General features: G+C 45.7%; 1 protein-coding gene across 1 annotated transcript in view; it reads right to left on the reverse strand.

The window, feature by feature from the left end:
- LOC147725829 (uncharacterized) overlaps window positions 1-24,619 on the reverse strand; it is a 278,179-nt gene that overhangs the window by 97,973 nt on the left and 155,587 nt on the right. The window contains 1 exon segment of the mRNA XM_086963363.1: window positions 1,278-1,494. Within this exon segment, the coding sequence (XP_086819489.1) occupies window positions 1,278-1,494 (217 nt within the window).

Here is a 24,619-nt window from a genome sequence, read left to right on the forward strand (position 1 = left end):
CTTATGATCATTGGTGTCATCTTAGTATTCCTATTCTCATGCTGCCTGATTATCCAGTGTGGTCCCGCTTTGTGTAGCCTTTGTGCTGCAACCTGTTTTAGAAAACCACCTGCAGTTGGAGAAAAGGCACGAGAAAGGATGATGATACAACAGCATGTCACTGACCTGATGAGTATAGAACTAGACTCTGATATAGACTGAGTAATTGCCTATGTAAGGGCAAAAGGAGGGTCTGAGGTTCCGTGACGATTTGAACCCGTGTTTTCAATATTGTCGGAAAATACATAATATTGGTATCTACGAACCGCAAATGATCCATTTAGCATACCCTGGTGTTTTCGCTATACTACGAGCAAGAGCACTCCTGTTATGAACACATTTCTGATCTACCCACGGCATCCATCTTAGATCATGTCCGCCATTTTGTGTTTCTTGCCCTCACATACGCAATAACCTCTGATCACTTCATTTCGATTAAGGACACGTAGCCTTAGCCGGAGATTCACCTCTTTCATGACACGTGCACCTTAGACCAGATCACGCTGTAGCTGCATGACTCGACAAAGGCTGCCTCCTCTGCCCGAGGCCAGCCCACCTGAACTGGTTCTCGTGTCCATTGTCCCGATCATGATTAGGCGGCCGAAGCCGGTAGCCTTGCCCATTTACAACCCACAAACATCTCTTATCCCGCTTTCCTATCTTCTGCACCTGGCTCTGCTCCTTTCCTTCTGGGCCTTTATTAGGGGGAGGTAACGAAATTTACGATGAGGCGGTCCGGCTCTTGAATGCAATATTGACAGGGGATTGTGATGAACTAGTGGGAACCCCTCTTCGTGATGTTTGGCATCAGATATTATCGACAGTTCCTGTGTAACGTCAAATATTTATTGTTTTAGGACACAAAGGTTTGGGAATGTACTAACATGTGAAATATTTGCCTGGAGCACAATTTTTAGTATATAAGGAGCAACCCTCTATGTACAAATCGAACAGGCTCCTAGATACTGCCCATGCGTAGTTTCTGTGACTTCTGTGTCCCTGCAGTAATAAACCTTTGGTCTTTGACGCCACCATCGAGAAGCCCGTGTTTCTGTTCATTTGCGCACCAAGGCAGGTGGAACTCCGGGGTCTTTGGGTGTTGTTCCCTGACACCTCTGGACGGAACCAAAAAGTCCAGAACTCCACCCTGCATTCACTTGTGCTCAGCGGCCCATAAAATGTCAACGCAGCCTATAAAGTGTCATCTATCCTTTTAACTATATTTAATGTTAACTCACCTCCTTATACACCTTCTGCTTGAAATGCGCCGCCTCCTTTGAGATATCCTGGTTCAGCTGGCCCCCTTTGGCCATTGCCAGAGCATGGTACAGGGAGTTGTCTTCAGACTTCGTTGGGATCACAGAACCATCAGGCGCTACCAAGTTGAACTGCCCCTTGTATAGACTTTCCTTTTCTGTGACACGATTTATGAGTGTGTTGGTCTTGTTTGAATCCCTGGAAAATATATATTAATGGAACCATTTCTAAAACAAACATACAGTGTGTGAAACAAATGCCTGCATAGCATGGATACCATACATAAATGTACATGTGCAGCCACTGTAGGATTATGCACTAGAGGAACATCTCACATGGCTAATTCTTTGTCCCAGTGGCCCCCCAGAACTTGGAGTTAAGATTGTATGAAGAGGGAAGAAATAAAGAGGATTGTTATGAATCAACCTGAAAATAGATTAACGAGTTGGGCAGCCCACTTTCAAATTTGTCAAGCTTCATAGTGGCATGGGGTGCACAGGGGCACCTTGCACAAAAGAAACCACTGCATGAATTTCCCTCTTTCAATGGGTGCTGTAGAATGCAGCATGCATTGAAAGAGGAAAAAACCTAGAGATCACTTCTTTCTTGGATTTAGATCTGTTGGTCTAGCTCGGATGCTTTTTCGGTTTTCAAGGTGTTGGTAGCGGTGTCTTTGAGGTATGCTGTTACAGACTCAGGGTAGAGGCCCAGCGCTGAGTAAAGAGTCTGGCAGTAATTGTGAAAGGATTTTATGATGCGTGGGACGTCAGTCTATTCCTGAACCTCAGTGTCTATTATCTTTTGAACTCCCATCTCTTGGTGCTGAATGCGCAGCTGGTTAGATAAGTGATTGCCACAATGGTAGCCACCTAGTTAAAACTGGTGTCAAAACCAAAGTGCTGCGTATTCATCCCTGTCCGTGTCTATCCCCGCCAGTTGGTCTCGGGCTGCCTCAAGATGCCTCCAGACCCTGGGGACCTCTGTTCTCTTGTGTATCCGCTCATTATCTAGGAATTGGCATGTCAGGTGTTCTCTTTTATCCTTGCTAAGCTGGTTGTCTGGCGGCAATGACAATGAATAGACCTGGCATCTTTTGGCCTGTTTCCCCTGAGTTTTTGCTTTCTGACCTCCCGGTTTGACTTTGTTTTTGCTGGCTTAGTGTCTCTGCGTACATTTCTCACTGCTGATCAGTGCTAAAGTGCAGTGCTCCTGTTGTAAATTGTGTTATGGATTGGTGATTCCATGATCGGCATGTTTGATTTGTTTGTCAGTCCCTTGTAAAGTGCACTCGGTGTGCAGGGGCCTTAAAATCAAATGCTGCTTGTGGGTGGCAGCACTGGATTGTGCCACTCAAACAAGCAGCCTCTAAACATAACTCTCGCCTGCCATTGCAGAGCCTTTGTGCAGTCTGGGACTGCAAAGTCGACTCTGAATAATGTACCCACTTGCCAGGCCCTAACCTTCCCTTTTCTTACATGTCAATCACTCCTAAGGTAGGACCAGTATACACCTGTGGGCAGGGTGGAGTATATGTAAAAGGTAGGACCTGCCCTAGTGTGTGTGGCATGTCCTGATAGTGAATTACTGTTTTTCACTATTGCAAGGCTACCTGCTACCATAGGACAGAATGGGGGGTTTCTTTATAACATCTTATAAACATAACTGGCCCTGTGAACTAGGTAGTGAAATAACGTTTAGTATGCCTGAACTTAGAATCTAAAGATGCATCTTTTAGTAAAGGTGATTTTTACATTCTGTGTTTGAAAATACCACTTTTAGAAAATAAATATTTTCTTGCTCAGCCATCCGGTAGACCTCTGCTGGGTTTGAGGAATTACTGTCTGGTTTTAGGATGAGATGAGCTGGGGAGGGGTGGGGGCTTCAGATATTTTAAGTGGGTCAGGAAAGGGCTGAATGGACCTGGGCTGCATTTAGAGTAAGGGGAGGAGATGTCCTTTCACCTGAATGGGCCTGGTCAGCCTCTGACAATGCCATCTCTACCTCGTGCCCGGAACCTACACCAGAGAGGACAGAACTGGTTCTTGCTGGGCACATACACTCTCTACCTGAGAGGACAAATGAGTTTGGGCTATAAAAAGTGGGACCCAAAACCCCTGAAATTTAGAACTCACTTGGACTAAGCATGGGTGTAAAATCCGTTCCGTTCGCGGAAGTTGTGGATTTTCTACAATTTTGCAGCTTGCGAATCTCGCGAAATTGCAGAGAACTCCGCGAAATTGCGTGCGGGACAGATTTTTAAAAACTGAAGTACATGAAGCACTTACAGGGTTACAGCAGGTTCCCAAGTTGAAGCTAATTTCTTTGTAACCATTTACAAAATGGTTACAAAGAAATTTACTTCAACTTGGGCACCTGCTGTAACCCTGTAAGTGCTTATGAGCGGCGCCTCCAGAGTTGATGCCTACTTGCAACTATTCTCTGACCCTGCTCTGACCCTCGAAGCAGGGTCAGAGAATAGTTACAAGTATGGCACAATGCTCCAGGCTGTCACAAAAATTAAACCACAACAGGAAGCACTTAGAGATAAGGAAGCTGGTGCCGGACTTGAAGCTCAAATTCAGTAACACAGTAACCAGTTTCTACAGTGGTGAACCAGAACGTGCAGTTGTGAACCAGAGGGTGATGTGATGAACCAGATTGTGGCAGTGGTGAACCAGAGGGTGGCACTGGTGAACCAGAGGGTGCTAAGATGAACCAGAGGGTGGCAGTGATAAAACAGAGGGTGGCAGTGATGAACCAGAGGGTGACAGTGATGAACCAGAGGGTGGCAGCGGTGAACCAGAGGGTGCTGTGATGAACCAGAGGGTGGCAGTGATGAACCAGAGGGTGACAGTGATGAACCAGAGGGTGGCTGTGATGAACCAGAGGGTGGCAGGGGTGAACCAGAGGGTGGCAGTGGTGAACCAGAGGGTGCTGTGATGAACCAGAGGGTGGCAGTGATGAACCAGATGGTGACAGTGATGAACCAGAGGGTGGCAGTGATGAACCAGAGGGTGACAGTGATGAACCAGAGGGTAGCAGTGATGAACCAGAGGGTGGCAGCGGTGAACCAGAGGGTGCTGTGATGAACCAGAGGGTGGCAGTGATGAACCAGAGGGTGACAGTGATGATCCAGAGGGTGGCAGTGGCGAACCAGAGGGTGGCAGTGATGAACCAGAGGTTGGCAGTGATGAACCAGAGGGCGGCAGTGATGAACCAGAGGGAGGCAGGGTGAACCTGAGGGTGCTTTGATGAACCAGAGGGTGGCAGTGATGAACCAGAGGGTGACAGTGATGAACCTGAGGGTGGCAGTGGTGAACTAGAGGGTGGCAGTGATGAACCATAGGGTGACAGTGATGAACCAGAGGGTGGCAGTGGTGAACCAGAGGGTGGAAGTGATGAACCAGAGGGTGGCAGTGGTGAACCAAAGGGTGGCAGTGATGAACCAGAGGGTGGCAGTGGTTAACCAAAGGGTGCTGTGATGAACCAGAGGGTAGCAGTGATGAACCAGAGGGTTGTAGTGATGAACCAGAGGGTGACAGTTGTGAACCAGAAGGTGACAGTGGTGAACCAGAAGGTGACAGTGATGAACCAGATGGTGGCAGGGGTGAACCAGAGGGTGGCAGTGGTTAACAGACGGTGACAGTGGTGAACCAGAGGGTGCTGTTATGAACCAGAGGGTAGCAGTGGTGAACCAGAGGTTGGCTGTGGTGAACCAGAGGGTGGCAGTGATGAACCAGAGGGTGACAGTGATGATCCAGAGGGTGGCAGTGGCGAACCAGAGGGTGGCAGTGATGAACCAGAGGTTGGCAGTGATGAACCAGAGGGTGGCAGTGATGAACCAGAGGGAGGCAGGGTGAACCTGAGGGTGCTTTGATGAACCAGAGGGTGGCAGTGATGAACCAGAGGGTGACAGTGATGAACCTGAGGGTGGCAGTGGTGAACTAGAGGGTGGCAGTGATGAACCATAGGGTGACAGTGATGAACCAGAGGGTGGCAGTGGTGAACCAGAGGGTGGAAGTGATGAACCAGAGGGTGGCAGTGGTGAACCAAAGGGTGGCAGTGATGAACCAGAGGGTGGCAGTGGTTAACCAAAGGGTGCTGTGATGAACCAGAGGGTAGCAGTGATGAACCAGAGGGTTGTCGTGATGAACCAGAGGGTGACAGTTGTGAACCAGAAGGTGACAGTGGTGAACCAGAAGGTGACAGTGATGAACCAGATGGTGGCAGGGGTGAACCAGAGGGTGGCAGTGGTTAACAGACGGTGACAGTGGTGAACCAGAGGGTGCTGTTATGAACCAGAGGGTAGCAGTGGTGAACCAGAGGTTGGCTGTGGTGAACCAGAGGGTGGCAGTGATGAACCAGAGGGCAGCAGTGATGAACCAGAGGGTGGCAGGGGTGAACCAGAGGGTGGCAGTGATGAACCAGAGGGTGACAGTGATGATCCAGAGGGTCGCAGTGGCAAACCAGAGGGTGGCAGTGATGATCCAGATGGTGGCAGTGGCGAAGCAGAGGGTGGCAGTGATGAACCAGAGGTTGGCAGTGATGAACCAGAGGGTGGCAGTGATGAACCAGAGGGTGGCAGTGGTGAACCAGAGGGTGGCTGTGGTGAACCAGAGGGTGGCAGTGATGAACCAGAGGGTGCTGTGGTGAACCAGAGGGTGGCAGTGATGAACCAGAGGTTGACAGTGGTGAACCAGAGGGTGGCAGTGATGAACCAGAGGGTGACAATGCTGATCCAGAGGGTGGCAGTGGCAAACCAGAGGGTGGCAGTGACGAACCAGAGGGTGGCAGTGATGATCCAGAGGGTGGCAGTGGCGAACCAGAGGGTGGCAGTGATGAACCAGAGGTTGGCAGTGATGAACCAGAGGGTGGCAGTGATGAACCAGAGGGAGGCAGTGGTGAACCTGAGGGTGCTTTGATGAACCAGAGGGTGGCAGTGATGAACCAGAGGGTGACAGTGATGAACCAGAGGGTGGCAGTGGTGAACTAGAGGGTGGCAGTGATGAACCAGAGGGTGACAGTGATGAACCAGAGGGTGGCAGTGGTGAACCAGAGGGTGGAAGTGATGAACCAGAGGGTGGCAGTGGTGAACCAGAGGGTGGTAGTGATGAACCAGAGGGTGGCAGTGGTTAACCAAAGGGTGCTGTGATGAACCAGAGGGTAGCAGTGATGAACCAGAGGGTTGCAGTGATGAACTAGAGGGTGACAGTGGTGAACCAGAAGGTGACAGTGGTGAACCAGAGGGTGACAGTGATGAACCAGATGGTGGCAGGGGTGAACCAGAGGGTGGCAGTGGTTAACAGACGGTGACAGTGGTGAACCAGAGGGTGCTGTGATGAACCAGAGGGTGGCAGTGGTGAACCAGAGGTTGGCAGGGGTGAACCAGAGGGTGCTGTGATGAACCAGAGGGTGGCAGTGATAAACCAGAGGTTGGCAGTGGTGAACCAGAGGGTGGCAGTGATGAACCAGAGGGTGACAGTGATGATCCAGAGGGTGGCAGTGGCAAACCAGAGGGTGGCAGTGATGATCCAGATGGTGGCAGTGGCGAAGCAGAGGGTGGCAGTGATGAACCAGAGGTTGGCAGTGATGAACCAGAGGGTGGCAGTGATGAACCAGAGGGAGGCAGTGGTGAACCTGAGGGTGCTGTGATGAACCAGAGGGTGGCAGTGATGAACCAGAGGGTGACAGTGATGAACCAGAGGGTGGCAGTGGTGAACTAGAGGGTGGCAATGATGAACCAGAGGGTGACAGTGATGAACCAGAGGGTGGCAGTGATGAACCAGAGGGTGCTGTGATGAACCAGAGGGTAGCAGTGATGAACCAGAGGGTGACAGTGATGAACCAGAGGGTGGCAGTGGTGAACCAGAGGGTGCTGTGATGAGACACAGGGTGGCAGTGATGAACCAGAGGGTGACAGTGGTGAACCAGTGGTAAACCAGAGGGTGGCAGTGATGAACCAGAGGGTGGCAGTGGCGAAGCAGAGGGTGGCAGTGATGAACCAGAGGTTGGCAGTGATGAACCAGAGGGTGGCAGTGATGAACCAGAGGGAGGCAGTGGTGAACCTGAGGGTGCTGTGATGAACCAGAGGGTGGCAGTGATGAACCAGAGGGTGACAGTGATGAACCAGAGGGTGGCAGTGGTGAACTAGAGGGTGGCAATGATGAACCAGAGGGTGACAGTGATGAACCAGAGGGTGGCAGTGGTGAACCAGAGGGTGGAAGTGATGAACCAGAGGGTGGCAGTGGTGAACCAGAGGGTGGCAGTGATGAACCAGAGGGTGACAGTGATGAACCAGAGGGTGGCAGTGATGAACCAGAGGGTAGCAGTGGTGAACCAGAGGGTGCTGTGATGAACCAGAGGGTAGCAGTGATGAACCAGAGGGTGACAGTGATGAACCAGAGGGTGGCAGTGGTGAACCAGAGGGTGCTGTGATGAGACAGAGGGTGGCAGTGATGAACCAGAGGGTGACAGTGGTGAACCAGTGGTAAACCAGAGGGTGGCAGTGATGAACCAGAGGGTGGCAGTGATGAACCAGAGGGTGGCACTGCTAAACTGCCCAGGAGCCCTGTGGGTGTGAGCCCCGCGCTGCTGAGCCGCCATGGGGTTGTGAGCCCACGCGCTACTAAACTGTCCCGGGACCCAGTGGGTGGGAGCCCTCATGCTGCTGAACTGCCCCGGAGCCCTCTCAGTGTGAAAATCATTTGTGCTTAATTGCCTGGGAGCCCTCTTGGTGTGAGTACACGTTGTGCTAAGTGTCCCCCTCCCCCAGTACATATATACCCGTACCGTACAGCACCATTATGCTCTTGCACCATGAAGTCTGGTGCCTGGATAATCCTGTTCCATGTAAGTGGTACAACAGTCTGGTACCATCAAAATGTAAAGTCATAACTTGCTACAAAGCACCAATAAACACGTGTCCCCCCTGGCACTGGTATGCGCATGTACCAGGCGTGGAGCACCCGCATGCCACTGCACCCGACTGCCCAGCGCCACGCATATGCCTGTACGGGGCAGTTTGGTATGAGATGGGACATTGTCCAGCAGCAGCAGCTGCATGCGCCTGAACCCACTGAGTAGGATCAGAATGGCTTTGTAACAGCACGCGCAGCAGAGCTATCTTGGACATCTGCAGGATTTTGGGGTCCTGTGCCAAACATATTTTTGCATCCATGAGTTTCCTGAGCACCATCCCCGTGTAGCTCTTGTGAACAGGAGGCTGCTTTCTCCTCATCTGCTGCTCTGCCTCTGACCCTTTATAAACAAGATGCATGGGAACTCGCATAGAATTCCCCCCGTTTGGCCCCGTCCACCGCACACTAGCGGTATGAAACGTCTTCCCCCCTGTCCCCACTATAGTGGCCAGCTAACTCAAGGGACCTCGGCGCCTTTTGGCGTGCTGGAAAAGTTACAGGCACACGTGGTCACATATTTGTGCAAATGGTGCAAAAATCCGCAAGTTTGCAGGAAAATTCACGAACTTGCTGACTTTTTTTGCAATTTCGCACAAATTCGCGGACCGGGAATTCGCAAATTTCCCCCATACAAGACTGCCAAGAAGAAGAGCTGGAGAAGCTGTGAGGGCAAACTACCACTTTGCTAAGTGCTTTCCAGTATTTGCCTGCATTTCTGTCTTAGGCACTGACAGGACTAAACTGGACTTTATGCAATCTATTCTTGTGAGTTTCTCCAAGGGCTTGAGGTAAAGCTTTTCCCCTGATCAAGAAGTCTTTGGAACAGCAAAGATTTCAAGTTCTTCTGCCATCAGGACTGGGAACTGGGTGTTTTGTGCTGTATCTAAAGAAAAGGCAACCCAACGCTGTCTATGATGCCGCTTCTGGTTCAGTGTTCTGAAGGTACCACAGAGGGCACCGCTGCAACGTCGCCCCGTGATACTGGTCTCACCAATAACACCTGCTGATGGCGCCACCACTGCTCGTACTGCGACCTGTGGGCACTGCACTCAACATCGCTTTGCAACGCCGCCGTGTTATCACTGAAGATGCGCTCTACTGTCTCACTGACAACATCATCTGCTGCCCTCCCTGAGCCACTGCTTGAACCTGCATCCTGAGGGCACCACACGCTGTACCACTGCATTTTGCAAAGGAGCAACCGACACCTGCCGATGCCAGCGCTTCTGACTTCAACCAGTTCGATTTGCAACGCGTATGACTTCAAGGGCCCGTTGACTCCTACACGACCTCCGGAACTGACGCCTGTGGACGTCGTGCTTTTAGAAGCTCAACAAGAGGTCGCCAATGCCCTGCATTTCAAAAAGTACATTTTTTCGGCTTTCCAGACATAGTAGCTGGCCCGCGACACTGCGGTCATCCAGAACTGTTTGTATTTGTTTTCTCACAACAACGTGATAGCCCCAGAGGGAGCTTACGACTTCAAGGAACTGTTTTTAAGGTTATTTTGATAACTGAAGAATTCTAAAGTACTGTATTGTGGATTTTTGTAGTTTTTGGTCTTGTCTTAAGTATATAAAAATAATGAATATTTATCTAAGCTGGTGTGGTGTCCTTTTGTAAGACTTACAAGGTATCACTGTTGGTTGTGTGCAAAAGCTTTACACATTGCATCTAGGATAATCCTGACTGCTCGTCCAAGCTACCAAGGGGGTGAGCAGGGGTTATTTTGGAAGTGTAACTCCCGTATCCTGACTAGAAGGAAGGGTCCCTACTTGGGCAAGGTACAAACTATTGCCAACTAGAGACCCCCAGTTCTAACAATTCTCCTCTGGTGACCCAGTTCAGGGCTTACCAGAAAGTGGAGATTGAAACCTTCGATGTGTTGTTATACGTCAAGTAATCAGTCATCCGCTCGGTGATCTGGGCGATAACCTCTGGACACTGTGTTCACGTGTTCCAGAGTCTCCAGGTCCGAGAGGACAGGCCAGGAGATGGGACTGCGAGAGTCACCCTAATGGCCAAATGGTCAGATTATGAGTGAGGTTAGATCTCTGCTGACGTTGAGGAAACCACCCCAGAATTACCTAAGTCTAAATAGTCGAGTCTAGCAAAGGTCTTTTGGCATGGGAGTAGAATGTGTAGTCCCGGGAGTGTGGGTGTGTAGCTCTTCAGATGTCTGTTAGGCCTTTGTCAAGCAAGTTAGCAATGTTAGGTAAAATGTCCCTGCCTGGCGTGGTTTTTTGTTGATCTGTCGAGTTCATTGTTAAGCACTAGGTTTAGGTCCCCTCCCAGCAGCACCAACCTATCTTGTGAGCCCATTGCCTCAGTCACTTTCTGGAAGAGAAAGGCTTGTTGCCCCTCGTTGGGAGAATATAGAGTGCCTATTGTAATGGTACTGGACTTCAACGTCAGTAAATATGCAAATAGTCTGCCCTGTTATTTAGGCCTACTTGGGTCTACCCCTTCCCCTGAAGGCACGGAAAATTAAGATTGCCACAACAGCCGACTTAGACAAGAGAGACGAGAAGTATTGGTGAGGGAAAGCTTTAGAGTCTGAGCCTCTGCTGGTCCTTGTGGAGAAGGTGCATCTCTTGTAGTAAACATATATATGCTCCTCTATTTTCTAAATAGGAGAGGATCAAGCTCCGTTTAAGCAGGTGGTTAAGGCCCTTGACATTGAGGGTGAGAACCACTATTTGGTTAGTCATGGTGGTTTCCAATGATGAATTGGGCTGAGTGATGCCCTGCATTGCTTTGTCCCACCACTAAGGCTTAGATGAGGAAATGGCAACAGCTCTGTGTGTGACCGCTGGAGAAACATATACGCTTTGTCCCAAGGTCCAACAAAAAACAATAACAAAAGGTCCCAGGGGCCCAGAGAAGCAATAATGAAATAACATCATAAATGTTGTCATTGTCCTTGGAATGGAACTCTATTGGTTATTGGTCAGAAGAGGCATGTTAGTGGCCCTGATTCCCGCTCTCTGCTGACCTATCTGAGAGGCGAGAGGGGAAAGAAATAGCAAAGAAAGCAACTGAGAGAGAAAGAACCTCTTTTAAACATGTCTCAGGTCTGCCATTGCAGCTTGTATGTCTTGTTTTAAACTGGCATTTTGACCTGGCAACATGAACCTTTTCCCAGGCTCACACCTTCCATTTTTTTACATGTATGTCACCCCTACTGTAGGCCTAGGACAGCCCGCAGGGCAGGGTGCAGTGTATTGAAAAAGTGGGACATATTCTTTTGAGTTTTACATGTCCCAGTAATGAAAACTCCTAAATCCATTTTTCACTACTGCAAGATCTACTTCTACCATAGGATAACATTGGAGTTGTATATTTGTAATTTCCAAAGAGGTCAGGTAACCATTTCATGTTTGGTGTCTCTGGATTTAGAATTTAAAATCCTAACTTGTGGTGAAGTCGAATTATAAAATACCATTTCAAAAATGCCCCTTTTAGAAAGTTGCCATACTTCTGCGTCAGCCATTTGGTGCCAATTGCCTGTCTCTGAGTCACATGACTTGGTGTAGCTGGCAGTTAGGCTTTTTGTATTCCTCCTAGACATCCAATCAAGGGAGAGCTTGCATGGCCATATCTGGCCGTGTCGGAGGAAGGATCAGGACATAGCTCCAATTAAACTTGATCTGGTTGTGTACCATCTCCAGAAAAAGGGTCTACTCTGCATACTCCCAGTAGTTAGTCTGAAGATAGGGCCAAGAAGGCAGGGTGTTAGAAATGGGATTTTTGGTTGGCTAAGGCTTGAGCCAAAGCCAGACAGAAACCACCACTCTAGTCAGGGCAAGGGAGTCACACGCCAAGATAACCTCTGCTCACCCCCTTGGTAGCTTGACATGAGTAGTCAGGCTTATCCAAGAGGCAACGTGAAAGGATATTGTGCAACACACACATACAGCAGAACATACTAGGCACGCCACAAAAGAAACTCCACACAAGGTTATATAAAAATAGCCTTTCTATTATCCAAAACACAATATACACTGTGCCATCTGGCACTAGGCAAAACTTACAGGGGATTATGTACACATGATAAGGCCAATCAGGCTGTTGTCAGAACCTTTAGTAAGCACTAGTAACAAGTAGTAAATAACGCAACCAGTCACAACTGGTATATTAGAATTTTGGAATGGAGTGCTCCATACTTCTACGGGCCGGTAAAGGCCCGCAAGGCAACCTTCCAATTTTTTAAAAAGGCCTGTCAGAGCTCGAGGGGATTTAAATGCCCTCGAGCTTCAAGAGGCCTCAGTCTTATTTGTTACAACATTCTTCTCTCTAACGGCAGAATGTTCTAATAGCCTTATTGCCCTTTGTAGCAGGGCTATCCCTTCTATTAAAGTCCTGGACCCTTATTACAGTCCCTCACCTTCGGCTTGGGCCTTTAGCATGGGAGCTGGGCCTTTAATAGTCAGTATAGCCCGCTACGGCGGGCTATCAGGCTATAATAATGACCTCAGGAAACACAACCAGTTACTACTGGTAGAGTATGGTGTGCATAATCAGTAGCACAAACACAGTATGCAATAATTCATATTATACAGTAGGCATCACAAGTATAAATACATTATACAATAATCTTGGAGCCTAGCACACTGAAACTGACCCCCGGCCAACTGGCCTTTCTATGGTGCTCAAATTCCCAATGTCCCAAGTGTCAGGGCGTAGCTGCAACTGCAGCGAAGCAAAGTGCACAAGGTGCTGGGGCAGAGGAGTGCATCTCACTCCTTCATCTCAAGAACCACAATGCCTCCAAAGAAATAATGGTGCAGGCACTACTGTGCCTCCTGGGTCCCCGCTGGGACTCTCTAAAACAAATGTGCCCAACATTGCAGCTGCCACTAACTGGTGGTACAGGGTGCACAGTCTAAATATCGAGTTTGAAATATCGACCTACAAAAATATTGAGTTGGAAATATCTAAGGTACAGAATATTGAAGTCAAGAATATCGTTGGACAGAATATCGACCCTAAAGTGAGTAATATCGATTTTTTTATATCTAATAATATCGATATTTGTATTATTGTTATGTATTTTATTATGTATGTGTAATATTTTTTTGTTAAGTATTTTACTTGTTTTAAATTATATGGGTATTATTTTTATTTATTAATAATGTAATTTTTAAATAAATGCTATGTTTTAGTACCGGAGCGGGTTGTGGGTTTATAGGGGAATAAGGTGGGAAGTAATTTAAATATACTAAATTAATTATTTGTTTTTAGCAATTATAAATTAATTTTAATTAATTTTTGTGTTTATTTCAGTAGCGGGTTTATAGGGGAATTGGGTGGGAAGTAATTTAATTGTAATTAATAATGGTTTATTTTTATTTATTGGTATGGATAATTACTTTCTTTTTAATTATTTTATTAATTGGCAATTAATTATTTTAATTGATAATTCCTTTTTTAATTGGTAATTCATGTTTTCAATTGGCAAACAATTTTTTTAATTAGTAATTATTTTTTTAATTGGTAATTAATTTTGTTAATTGGCAATTATTATTCTTAATTGGTAAATAATTTGTTTAATTGGAAAATATTTTTAATTAATTGGTAATCAAAGTTTCATTAAAATTATTATTTGGGGGGGAGGAGCTACGCGGGCATCCAAGATGGTCGCGTGAGCAGAGAGCTCCCGAGACCCGCGCCGTCCTCCTTTATTTATCCTTCACCTATCCTGGTCATTTCGACGGGCTTTTGCAGCGCTATCTTCGCTGATGCTACTGATCCTTTTCCGGTCGAAATCGGACCTTGGGGACCACTTTTCTGCAACTTGCAACTTTCTGGCCTGCCCACGGGCGCGACCGGGGACTCGGCTGCCCACTGTGGCCGACCTGTAATTGAACAACAACGGCTGCCTGGCATCTGGCCCGCCGGAGGTGTATTGCTTTCACTTTCGGTTTCCTTCCCTTTGTTCCTGTCTCCTCCTATTCGGCCTTGCCTGCTGCCCCCTCAGTCTGCACGCTCCACCGTTGGACTGGTGAAGAGGCCGCGACACCTCTGTCTCAGTGGCGTATCGGAGTTTCGAGACTTTTCTACCTGCCCGCCACTACCCTTGCTAACCGGCAGTCTCTGATTGCGAGATGGCGACGAAAGCGGAGGCCGAAAGACGTCGGAAGGCTGCTTCCCGGGGGGGAACGATCCAGACGAACATGATTGAACGCTACACCCAGCCGAGAGGCTCCCCCGGGACCGTATGCTTGGGTGCTGAAGGACTTCCAACGGACACATCGTCTGCGGCGGAAGTGTCGCTTCAAGACCTTATGGCTGCCATTACTGGACTCAAGGCTGACATGGGCCAGCAGTTCGAAGCCGTAGTGACCAAAATAGATACGGTGGCGGTGGACGTGACTCTGATTCGGGCCGATCTGGCCAAAACGAATGAGCGGGTCAAGGCACTGGATCTTAAAACGTCGAGCCTAGTGAACGATATGGCCGAGGCGCAATCCGAAATTGGCAATCTGCGTGCATCGCACGACCTACTGCTCAGGCGGATGGAGGACTATGACAACAGGGCCAGGCGAAACAACATACGCCTTGTCGGAGTGCCGGAAGGCGATGGTGCAGTAGCGACTGACCTTCTGGTCGAGGAACTGATAGTCGCCCAACTGGCTCCGGCAGGACTCAGCAAGTTCTTTGCCGTAGAGCGTGCCTATCGTTTTCCCGGAGGCCAAGTGAAGCCGGGGAACTCGCCGAGACCTATCATTGCCAGGCTCTTCCACTACCGGGACAGAGATGCTATCCTCCAGGCCGCCCGTAAACATGGTCCCCTAAAGTATGACAATGCCTCCGTCTCAATATATCCTGACTTCACTCCTCAAGTGCAGCGGCAAAGATCAGGTTTCCTCGGAGTGAAGCGTCGCCTAAGGGACCGGGGTCTGAAATATGCCATGCTGTTTCCAGCTCGGCTCCGGATCGATTATCGGGAACGGGCATATTTCTTTGATCAACCTGAACGTGCAGCCGACTGGTTGGACTCGTTGCCGGCAGAGGACTCTGGGAGCGGAGGCCCTGGTGGTGCGGAAGGTGGTGCAGCGGCCCAGGAGTAACAGATGCCCTGGAGGTTTCGATTGAGACTGTGCAACGTATTGTACATATTGACTTATTCTCGAATGACTCTGCCCGTGGCGGTGCGGTAACGGGTGATTTCTCCCTTCCTCCTCAGGGGGTTCTTTGTGTAGAAGTATGGGGCGACAGGCACACTGCAGTTGGGGGTGGCTTTTTAGTCAGCAGGGGTGCAGGGAGGGGGGTGTTGTAACGGGTTTGGGTTCTGGGGTTGGTGTTTGGGGACTGGGTTATGTTTCGTTTACTTTGTTCTGTTCGCTGTTTCATGGTATTTCATGTCTTGCAATTACTGTACATAGTGGGTGCTGCTGGGGGGGGGGTGTGGAATGTTTCTGCCGTAATGGGGGGGGGTGAAATGCGGATTCTTTCTTGGAACGTAAATGGTCTGGGCGACAGGATTAAGCGGGGCATTGTACTGCAATTCTTGAGGCGCCACGCCCCTGATGTTGTGTTCCTTCAGGAGACCCACTTGATTGGCAATGCCTGCAAGGCCTTAGACCGCCGGGGTTATCGACTGGTTGCACATGCGGGGTTCACCTCGGGTTCCCGGGGTGTGGGTATTATGGTGAAGTCTTCCCTTGCTCTTGCTATTGATGATGTTGTCCTTGACGGGCGTGGGCGGTATGCTGCTGTCTCTGGGAGGTGGGAGGGTAAACAGGTAGTGTTTGTTGTTGTCTATATCCCCCCGGGACTGCAGGCTACCACTTATGCTGATTTAGGCAGGACTCTCCTTGGGCTGCCAGATGGCTTGTTGGTCCTGGGCGGGGACTTTAATTCTGTCATGTCCGGAGACTGCGACCGACTACCCCCCAGAGTGTTGCCACAGTCCCAGATGTGGCTCAGTGAAATGGCTGACACTTTTGGTCTAGTGGATGTCTGGCGCTCACTACATCCCGCTCTCCAACAATACACCTTTCACTCTGGAGCACACGGCAGCCTCTCCCGTATCGATTATTTTCTTATGTTAGCCTCCACCTTGTCCACTGTTCGTGAGGTTCGGCATCTTCCCCGGGGTATCTCGGACCACTCTCCCCTTCTGATTACGATTTCTGTGGGTAGTCTGCCTAGCAATAGAGTTCCCCCGATCCCGCCCTGGCATTTTAAAAACCCCCGACTCCGCTCCGATGTGATTAAGGCAATAGATTGCTATTTTTCTGATAATTTGGGCTCAGTCACCTCCCCCACTGTTCTCTGGGAGGCCTTCAAGACGGTTATTCGGGGCTCCGCCTTGTCACTCATTGCTGCTGAGCGTAGGGTCAAGAGGGAGGCTGTAGTGGCTCTTGAAACCGAAATCACTGCGCTTGAAAGTGAGTTGGGTGGGAATGACACGCCCGCACTGTTGCACGAATTGGAATTGAAACAAGCGGACTACAAGGCCTGTGTCACGGACGCTGCTAAATTGATGCGGTCCAACCAACTTGGTCGACTGTATGATGTGGGTGACAAGGCTAGTAAGCTTCTTGCGTGGCTGGATAAGACTGAGCGTGCGAGTCGTGTTGTTCCCTCCATTGTTCGTGATTCTGGTGTGAATGTCTCTGATCCGGGTGAGGTTGTAGACTGTTTTGTTGACCACTTCCGTATGGTTTATACGCCTGTTAGTGATCGAGATGAGGCCGACTCCAGGCTACTCCTGCGTGACATAGCCTTGCCCACTGTGTCTGAAGCGGATTGCCTCGCTCTGGAGGCCCCCTTTACCGTCGACGAGATTGCCCTCGCAATTCGTTCCCTTCGTTCGGGTAAGGCAATGGGCCCTAACGGACTCCCCATTGAACTTTACAAACTTTGTCCCGACAAGATGGCCGCCCACCTGCGTCACATGTTTCTCGAGGCGGTTGAGGCTGGATGCCTCCCCCTTGAGCAGCGCCTCGCTACCATAGTGGTCATACATAAGGATGGCAAACCCCGTGACCAATGTGCCTCGTACCGCCCCATCTCCCTCCTTAATGCGGAACCCAAAATCCTCGCTAAGGTGCTGGCCAATCGGATGCTTGCCGTGATTTGTGACCTGATCCACCCGGATCAATCCGGTTTCATCCCTCACAGGAACACTGCTCTTAATTTGCGTAGGCTCCACAGTGTTCTCGCGAGAGCTTCTATTCTCGCCGAGCCAGCAGTGATCGCCTCCCTTGATGCCACGATGGCATTTGACACCATTGAATGGCCCTACCTATGGGCAGCCCTCGCCAAATTTGGCTTTGGCCCTAACTTCATCGCATGGGTCAAGCTTCTGTATGAACAGCCGCTAGCTCAGGTAGCGGTAAATGGAAGGTGCTCGGACCCCTTCCCCTTGGGCCGCGGCACGCGTCAAGGATGTCCCCTTTCTCCGCTTTTGTTCGCTTTGGCACTCGAACCTCTTGCCGCGTGGCTCCGGTGGGAACCCTCGATCAAAGGGATCCGGTGGTCCCCCGACCTCGAGGACCGTGTCTCCTTGTATGCAGATGACATCCTCCTTTATCTTACTTCCCCTCAGAAGTCACTCAATGTTCTATTCGACGTCCTCACGTCCTTCGGTAAAAATTCGGGATTGGTCATTAATTGGACCAAGTCCTGTGTCTATGCCATAGCTGGTACTCTACCGCCTCTCCCGCGCAGATTTCCCATCCTGGTAGTGACTGACGGTTTTAAATATTTGGGGGTCCATGTATCCATGATCTCTTCGGTCCGCTATGAGCGGAACTTGTATGCCCCGCTCCGCAGACTGAAGCAGGATGTTCGGCGATGGCGCGATCTGCCCCTATCTCCGTTGGGCCGGGCGGCGCTCTTCAAAATGATGTCCCTTCCCCGCTTCCTCTATGCCCTGCAGAATTTCTTCGACCCCGTTCCAGCCCGCTATTTCCATGAAGTTGAGAGTTTGCAGCGGCAACTTATCTGGGATGGCCGTGCCCGCATTGCCTTATCTAAGCTCACTCTCTCCTGGTACGACGGAGGTATTGCGCTGCCGGATATTAGACGATACTACTGGGCCTCGCACCTGAGCGCCATCAACCATGCTACATACTCGCCGGAGCCCGCCCCTGCCTTTGCGTTAGATAAACTGCTGTTGCCCGGTGGTAACTTTAACAGGGCGCTATACTCTAAAGCCCCCTTCCGACTCCTTACGGGCCCGACGAAATGTGCAGTGCGGGCGTGGCGAGACGCTACGGTGGCCACAGGCTGGGGTGGTAGACTGACACAGATGACGCCACTGTACGACTCGGAACGACTGGGCAACCTGTGGAAGACGAAAGGGTTTGAGAAATGGGACATGATTGGGATAAGTACCGTGGGGGACCTTTGGACGCGTGGCGCGGTTAAGTCCTTTGAATCATTAAAGCTGGAATACCGGCTCGATGATAGGGAGCACTTCCGATATATGCAAGTGAGACATGCCTTGTCTTCTGTCTTCCCCTCCGGTACGGACGTTCCGCAGTCCTCCCCTTTGGAGGATCGAGTTCTAGATGGCCACGTCCCAGATAGTACCATCTCCCTGATTTATAAGAAGCTTATCAACAACAGAACTGACCAGCTCGAGAAGCTCCGGGCTGCCTGGACTGCTGATGGACTCGAATTGGACGACGAGGACTGGCAGTCCGCTGTGTCCTCCCCTAAGGAGGTGGCTATCCCAGCACGATTTCGCTTTGTCCAACTGAAAATTCTCCATCGCGTGTATCTCACTGGAATGCGTCTGGTGCGAATGGGTCTGGTTACTGACGGACGCTGCAAGCGTGGATGTGGGATGGATGGTACCTTTCTTCATGTTCTGTGGGAATGTCCAATGATTGTAGCGTACTGGTCTAGGGTGCATGACGTTATGAGTCGTGTCATAGGGGTCCCATTGCTTCCTGAGGCGCGTCGTTGTCTGTTGAATGTGTGGGAACCGACTGACTGCACTGCTGCCCAGACACTTTGGGTCACCCTAGGCAATATGATTGCGAAGAGGGATATTGCGCAGCTCTGGGGCTCCCCTAGACCGCCGGTGTTAAGTGACTGGAAAGAGAACATGGACTGGTCCATGTTCCGAGAGAAGACGGTATATGAGGCCCGGGGGCGTCCGGGAAAGTGGTCCAGAGTTTGGGCCCCCTGGAATACTTACCGTGGAGACATCTGTTCCCCTCCACTTGACTACGAAGTCCCTCTCCCCTCCTCTCCGTGATTTACGTTCCTTTTCTCTACTCACCACATTCCTTGCTCTCTTGTGCGCGCCACCCCCCCCATGCCCTCGTTGTTTATCCAGCATCCATTCCCCCCTCCCACCTCCAGCAACCCTTGCCAATATGATACCATGTGTTTGTTGTTTGTGTTCTCTTCGACAAAAACATAAAATTAAACCTTTCTTATCCTAATTGTATGATATTATGCTCTTGCCGATAATGTCGATGCGATAGATTGCTCCAGCAACGTACTGCCTCGTATTGCACTTTCCGCTCAGCCTGTTTTTGTCATAGCGGCCGGCCCTGCGGGGTTGTAGGCAGACGCTGTGTATTGTGCATTTGTAAATAAAGGTTTAAAAAAAAAAAAAATATTATTTGGTATGAAAAATAATGTTATTGTTTATTATTTTTTAATTGTTAATTAATTATAAATAATTAATATGTTTTTGTAATGAAAACTATTTTATTGTTCAATGTTTACTGTTTGGTGACTAATATTTAATAATTAATACTTATTGTTATTTATTGTAAATTTACTGTTAATTTATTGTTAATTAATTATGAAATTGTAATTATGTTTTCAACAATTATTAATTGGTATTTGTAAATGATGAAGAGATATTAAAAAATGTAATTATTTATTATTTTAAATACAAAAATAATTTATAAGTATGTTATATTTAAATTCTATGCTATCCAACACTTTCCCTACTGTATCACCCTCTGGAGTTGGAATATTAATTTTTACCCCTACACTATCCAATGCTTTCCCTACTGTTGCCTTCGCTGGAGTTGGAATAGTAATTTTTACCCCTACGCTATCCAACGCTTTCCCTACTGTTGCCCTCTCTGGAGTTGGAATAGTAATTCTAACCCCTATGCTATCCAACCCTTTCCCCACTGTAGCACCCTCTGGAGCTGGAATAGTAATTTTTACCCCTACGCTATCCAACATTTTCCCTACTGTTGCACCCTCTGGAGGTGGAATATTAATTTTAACCCCTACTCTATCCAACGCTTTCCCGCCTGTTGCCCCCTCTGGAGTTGGAATAGTAATTTTTACCCCTACCATATCCAACGCTTTCCCTACTGTTGCATTTTCTGAAGTTGGAATAGTAATTTTAATTGTTACCCTATCCAATGTTATTATTACTGTAATTTTTTTGGAACTTTGAATAGTAGTTTTATTTATTTAGCTATTTCATATTTTATTATTCTTTTGGATAAAATAGTATATCATTAATTTTAAAAAGTTTGAAAGTATATTTCATTTTTTTAATTTATTAAATATAATTATTTACTTTTTATTTATGTTATTGTTTTATGTGTCTAGATGTATTTGTAATTTATAAGTATATATTATAATTTGTATGTATATGTTTAATTAATGTTATATTATTGTATATGTATTATTTATTAATTTGAAACATTATTAAACATTTGTAACTATGTTTATTTGGTTTATAACAATTATTTACTTTATTTTACACTTTTTTAAATAAAAAAACAATATTTTTAATTACGATATTTTTAACATCTATATCTTGCTTTCGATATTTTTGTAATTTAATTGTAATTAATAATAGTTTATTTTTATTTATTGGTATGGATAATTACTTTCTTTTTAATTAATTGTTAATTGGCAATTAATTATTTTAATTGATAATAACTTTTTTTAATTGTAATCCGTGTTTTTAATTGGCAACATTTTTTTTTAATTAGTAAATATTTTTTTTAATTGGTAATTAATTTTGTTATTTGGCAATTATTATTCTTAATTGGTAATTAATTTGTTTAATTGGAAAATATTTTTAAGTAATTGGTAATCAAAGTTTCATAAAAATTAATATTTGGTATGAAAAATAATGTTATTGTTTACTATTTTTTAATTGTTAATTAATTATAAATAATTAATATGTTTTTGTAATGAAAACGATTTTATTGTTCAATGTTTACTGTTTGGTGACTAATATTTAATAATTAATACTTATTGTTATTTATTGTAAATTTACTGTTAATTTATTGTTAATTAATCATGAAATTGAAATTATGTTTTCAACAATCATTAACTGGTATTTGTAAATGATGTAGAGATATTAAAAAATATAATTATTTATTATTTTAAATACAAAAATTATTTATAAGTATGTTATATTTAAATTCTATGCTATCCAACACTTTCCCTACTGTAGCACCCTCCGGAGTTGGAATATTGATTTTTACCCCTACGCTATCCAACGCTTTCCCTACTGTTGCCCTCGCTAGAGTTGGAATAGTAATTTTTAACCCTACGCTATCCAATGCTTTCCCTTCTGTTGCCCTCTCTGGAGTTGGAATAGTAATTCTAACCCCTACGCTATCCAACCCTTTCCCCACGGTAGCACCCTCTGGAGCTCGAATAGTAATTTTTACCCTCACGCTATCCAACATTTTCCCTACTGTTGCACCCTCTGGAGATGGAATATTAATTTTAACCCCTACTCTATCCAACGCTTTCCCGACTGTTGCCCCCTCTGGAGTTGGAATAGTAATTTTTACCCCTACCATATCCAACGCTTTCCCTACTGTTGCATTTTCTGAAGTTGGAATAGTAATTTTATTTGTTACGCTATCCAATGTTATCATTACTGTAATTTTTTGGAAACTTTGAGTAGTAGTTTTATTTATTTAGCTATTTCATATTTTATTATTCTTTTGGATAATATAGTATATCATTAATTTTAAAAATATTGAAAGTATATTTCATTTTTTAATGTATTAAATATAATTATTTACTTTTTATTTATGTTATTGTTTTATGTGTCTAGATTTATTTGTAATTTATAAGTATATATTATAATTTGTATGTATATGTTTAATTAATTCTATATTATTGTATATGTATTATTTATTAATTTGAAACATTATTAAATATTTTTAACTATGTTTATTTGGTTTTTAACTATTTTTTACTTTATTTTACACTTTTTTAAATAAAAAAACAATATTTTTAATTACAATATTTTTAACATCTATACTTTGGTTTCGATATTTTTGTACTTACCATGTTGTAGATAGGATGTCAATATTATTGTCTACGATATTCCTTTTTTTTTTTTTTTTTTTAAAGTTTTATTGTTTTTTTGCAAGGAAATACAGCAAGGCGTTATACTAAGCAACATAGACAGAAAAAAAACATGTAAATAAAAGGGGCAAATTATTTCCAAGAAAAAAAAGCAAGTTATATGGCAGAATTATGGCAGAAAACAAAATTAGAATAGCGACTGTAGAATACATAGGTTTAAATTAAATCCAATCAGCAATTGGTGCCCATATTTTTTCTCCCATAGTTCTTTTTTTTAAACCCCTTGAGCTTGTAGATAGCTGATTCCATATTAAACATAAATAATAATTTTTCCTTCCACATAAAAAACGTAGGGGGATCCTGGCTAATCCATTCTTTGGTGATACAAGATCTAATTGCAGCCATACACAGAAAAAGAAAATAAGAGATTGGTCTAGGCCAAGTTACAGTATGATCTATACCAAGCAGTACTAATTCATTAGTTATCTTTATGTTACATTTCAGAATAGTAAATAAAAAAGTTTCAATTTCTTGAAACAATAATGATAACTTAGGACAAGAGAAAAACATATGTAATTCGTCAGCTGCATACAGTCCGCATCGGCTACAATTCGTGCCTGCCATCGTACTCCATTTAACTACTTTTTTAGGAGTATAATAAAGGTTGTGGATTTCATCATCCCGGTTATAAGACATTCTGCAGCCATTCTACTTGACAATAAAACATCAACATTTGCTATGCCTAGACTATTGGCCCATTTAGTCTGGCATTGGCCTAGATCATCCCCAAATTCCTGCATTAAACTTGAATATATAGGGCCTATTTGAGGTTTTCTTTGTAAAAGCTCTAATAAAGAATTTTTAATCGGTGGCATAAGAGGGTGGCCCTGTAGAAAACTGCGAAGTTGTAGGTATTTAAAAAAATCATTTCTACCCACGGAAAAATTGGTTATTAATTCCTGAAACGAGATCATTTGCCCATTACAAAATAAGTCCCCCAAGTGCTTTATTCCTTTCTGCTGCCACCTGTGCATAATTAAATCAAAGAAAACTTCTGGAAATAGCTCAGTTGATATAAGAGGAGTATAGTAATTTAATTTCGCTAGTTTAATATGTTTTCGAATTGTCTGCCAGATTCCAAAAGCAGATTTCAAAGTCTTATATTTAGTTTTTTTATAGTAACTAGGTTCTACTATTCTCAAGAAGCTACCCTTAACTTTCTCACCCAAAAGCAGTTGATAAATTGATGCGGTCTGGCATTCTGTAAGTTCAATTCTTTCACCCAAAATGAGGGGACCAATATATTGTAAAACAGCAGAAAAGTAATAAAAAAGAAAATACGGTACATTCCAACCGCCACATTCCTTACTAAGAATAATTTTTTTAGCTGCTTTTCTATGGCGTTTATAGCCCCAAAGGAAGCGAAATGTGGTTCTTTCTAAAATTTTGAGAGAATGTAATGAGAAGTCCAGAGGAATTGTGTGAAATAAATATAGAACCTTCGGTAGGACCAACATTTTTAAAATGTTAGAACGGCCAAAGAGGGACAATCGCAGATGATCAAGACGCTGTAATAGGGTGTTAATTTGAGCAATAATAGGGTTTAAGTTACGCTCTGGAATTTTTTCTATAGGTAGCGAGATTTTAATACCTAAATAAGTGACTTCAGAAGAAGTGGGAATATTAGCAGGTAGGTTTTCTCCAGCGCACAAAACTTGGGTCTTTTCTAAATTAAGTTTGTAGCCCGAAAAGTATCCGAATTGTTTGGCAATTTGATCAATAATGGGTATAGCTGTTTGAACATCTGTAGTAGAAATCACGATGTCATCGGCGTAAGCAAGGACTCGGTAATTAGTATTGGCTAAATGTATGGGTTTAATATCCATTTCCAAAAAAAAACGATTAATTAAGGGATCAATATAAAAAGCAAAAAGTAAAGGAGAACAGGGACATCCTTGACGGGTACCTCTAGAAATTAATAAGGGTGAAGATAATTGTCCATTAATTCGAATATATGCTTTAGGGGTAATATACAAAGTTTGCAAAGCTTTAACAATCCCCCGACCTAGTCCCTTCCTAAGCAAAATTTCCCAAAGATAATCCCAAGCAACCCGGTCAAATGC

This window comes from Lissotriton vulgaris, chromosome 3_1, assembly GCF_964263255.1.
Source record: "Lissotriton vulgaris chromosome 3_1, aLisVul1.2, whole genome shotgun sequence".
NCBI classification, from domain to species: Eukaryota; Metazoa; Chordata; class Amphibia; order Caudata; family Salamandridae; genus Lissotriton; species Lissotriton vulgaris.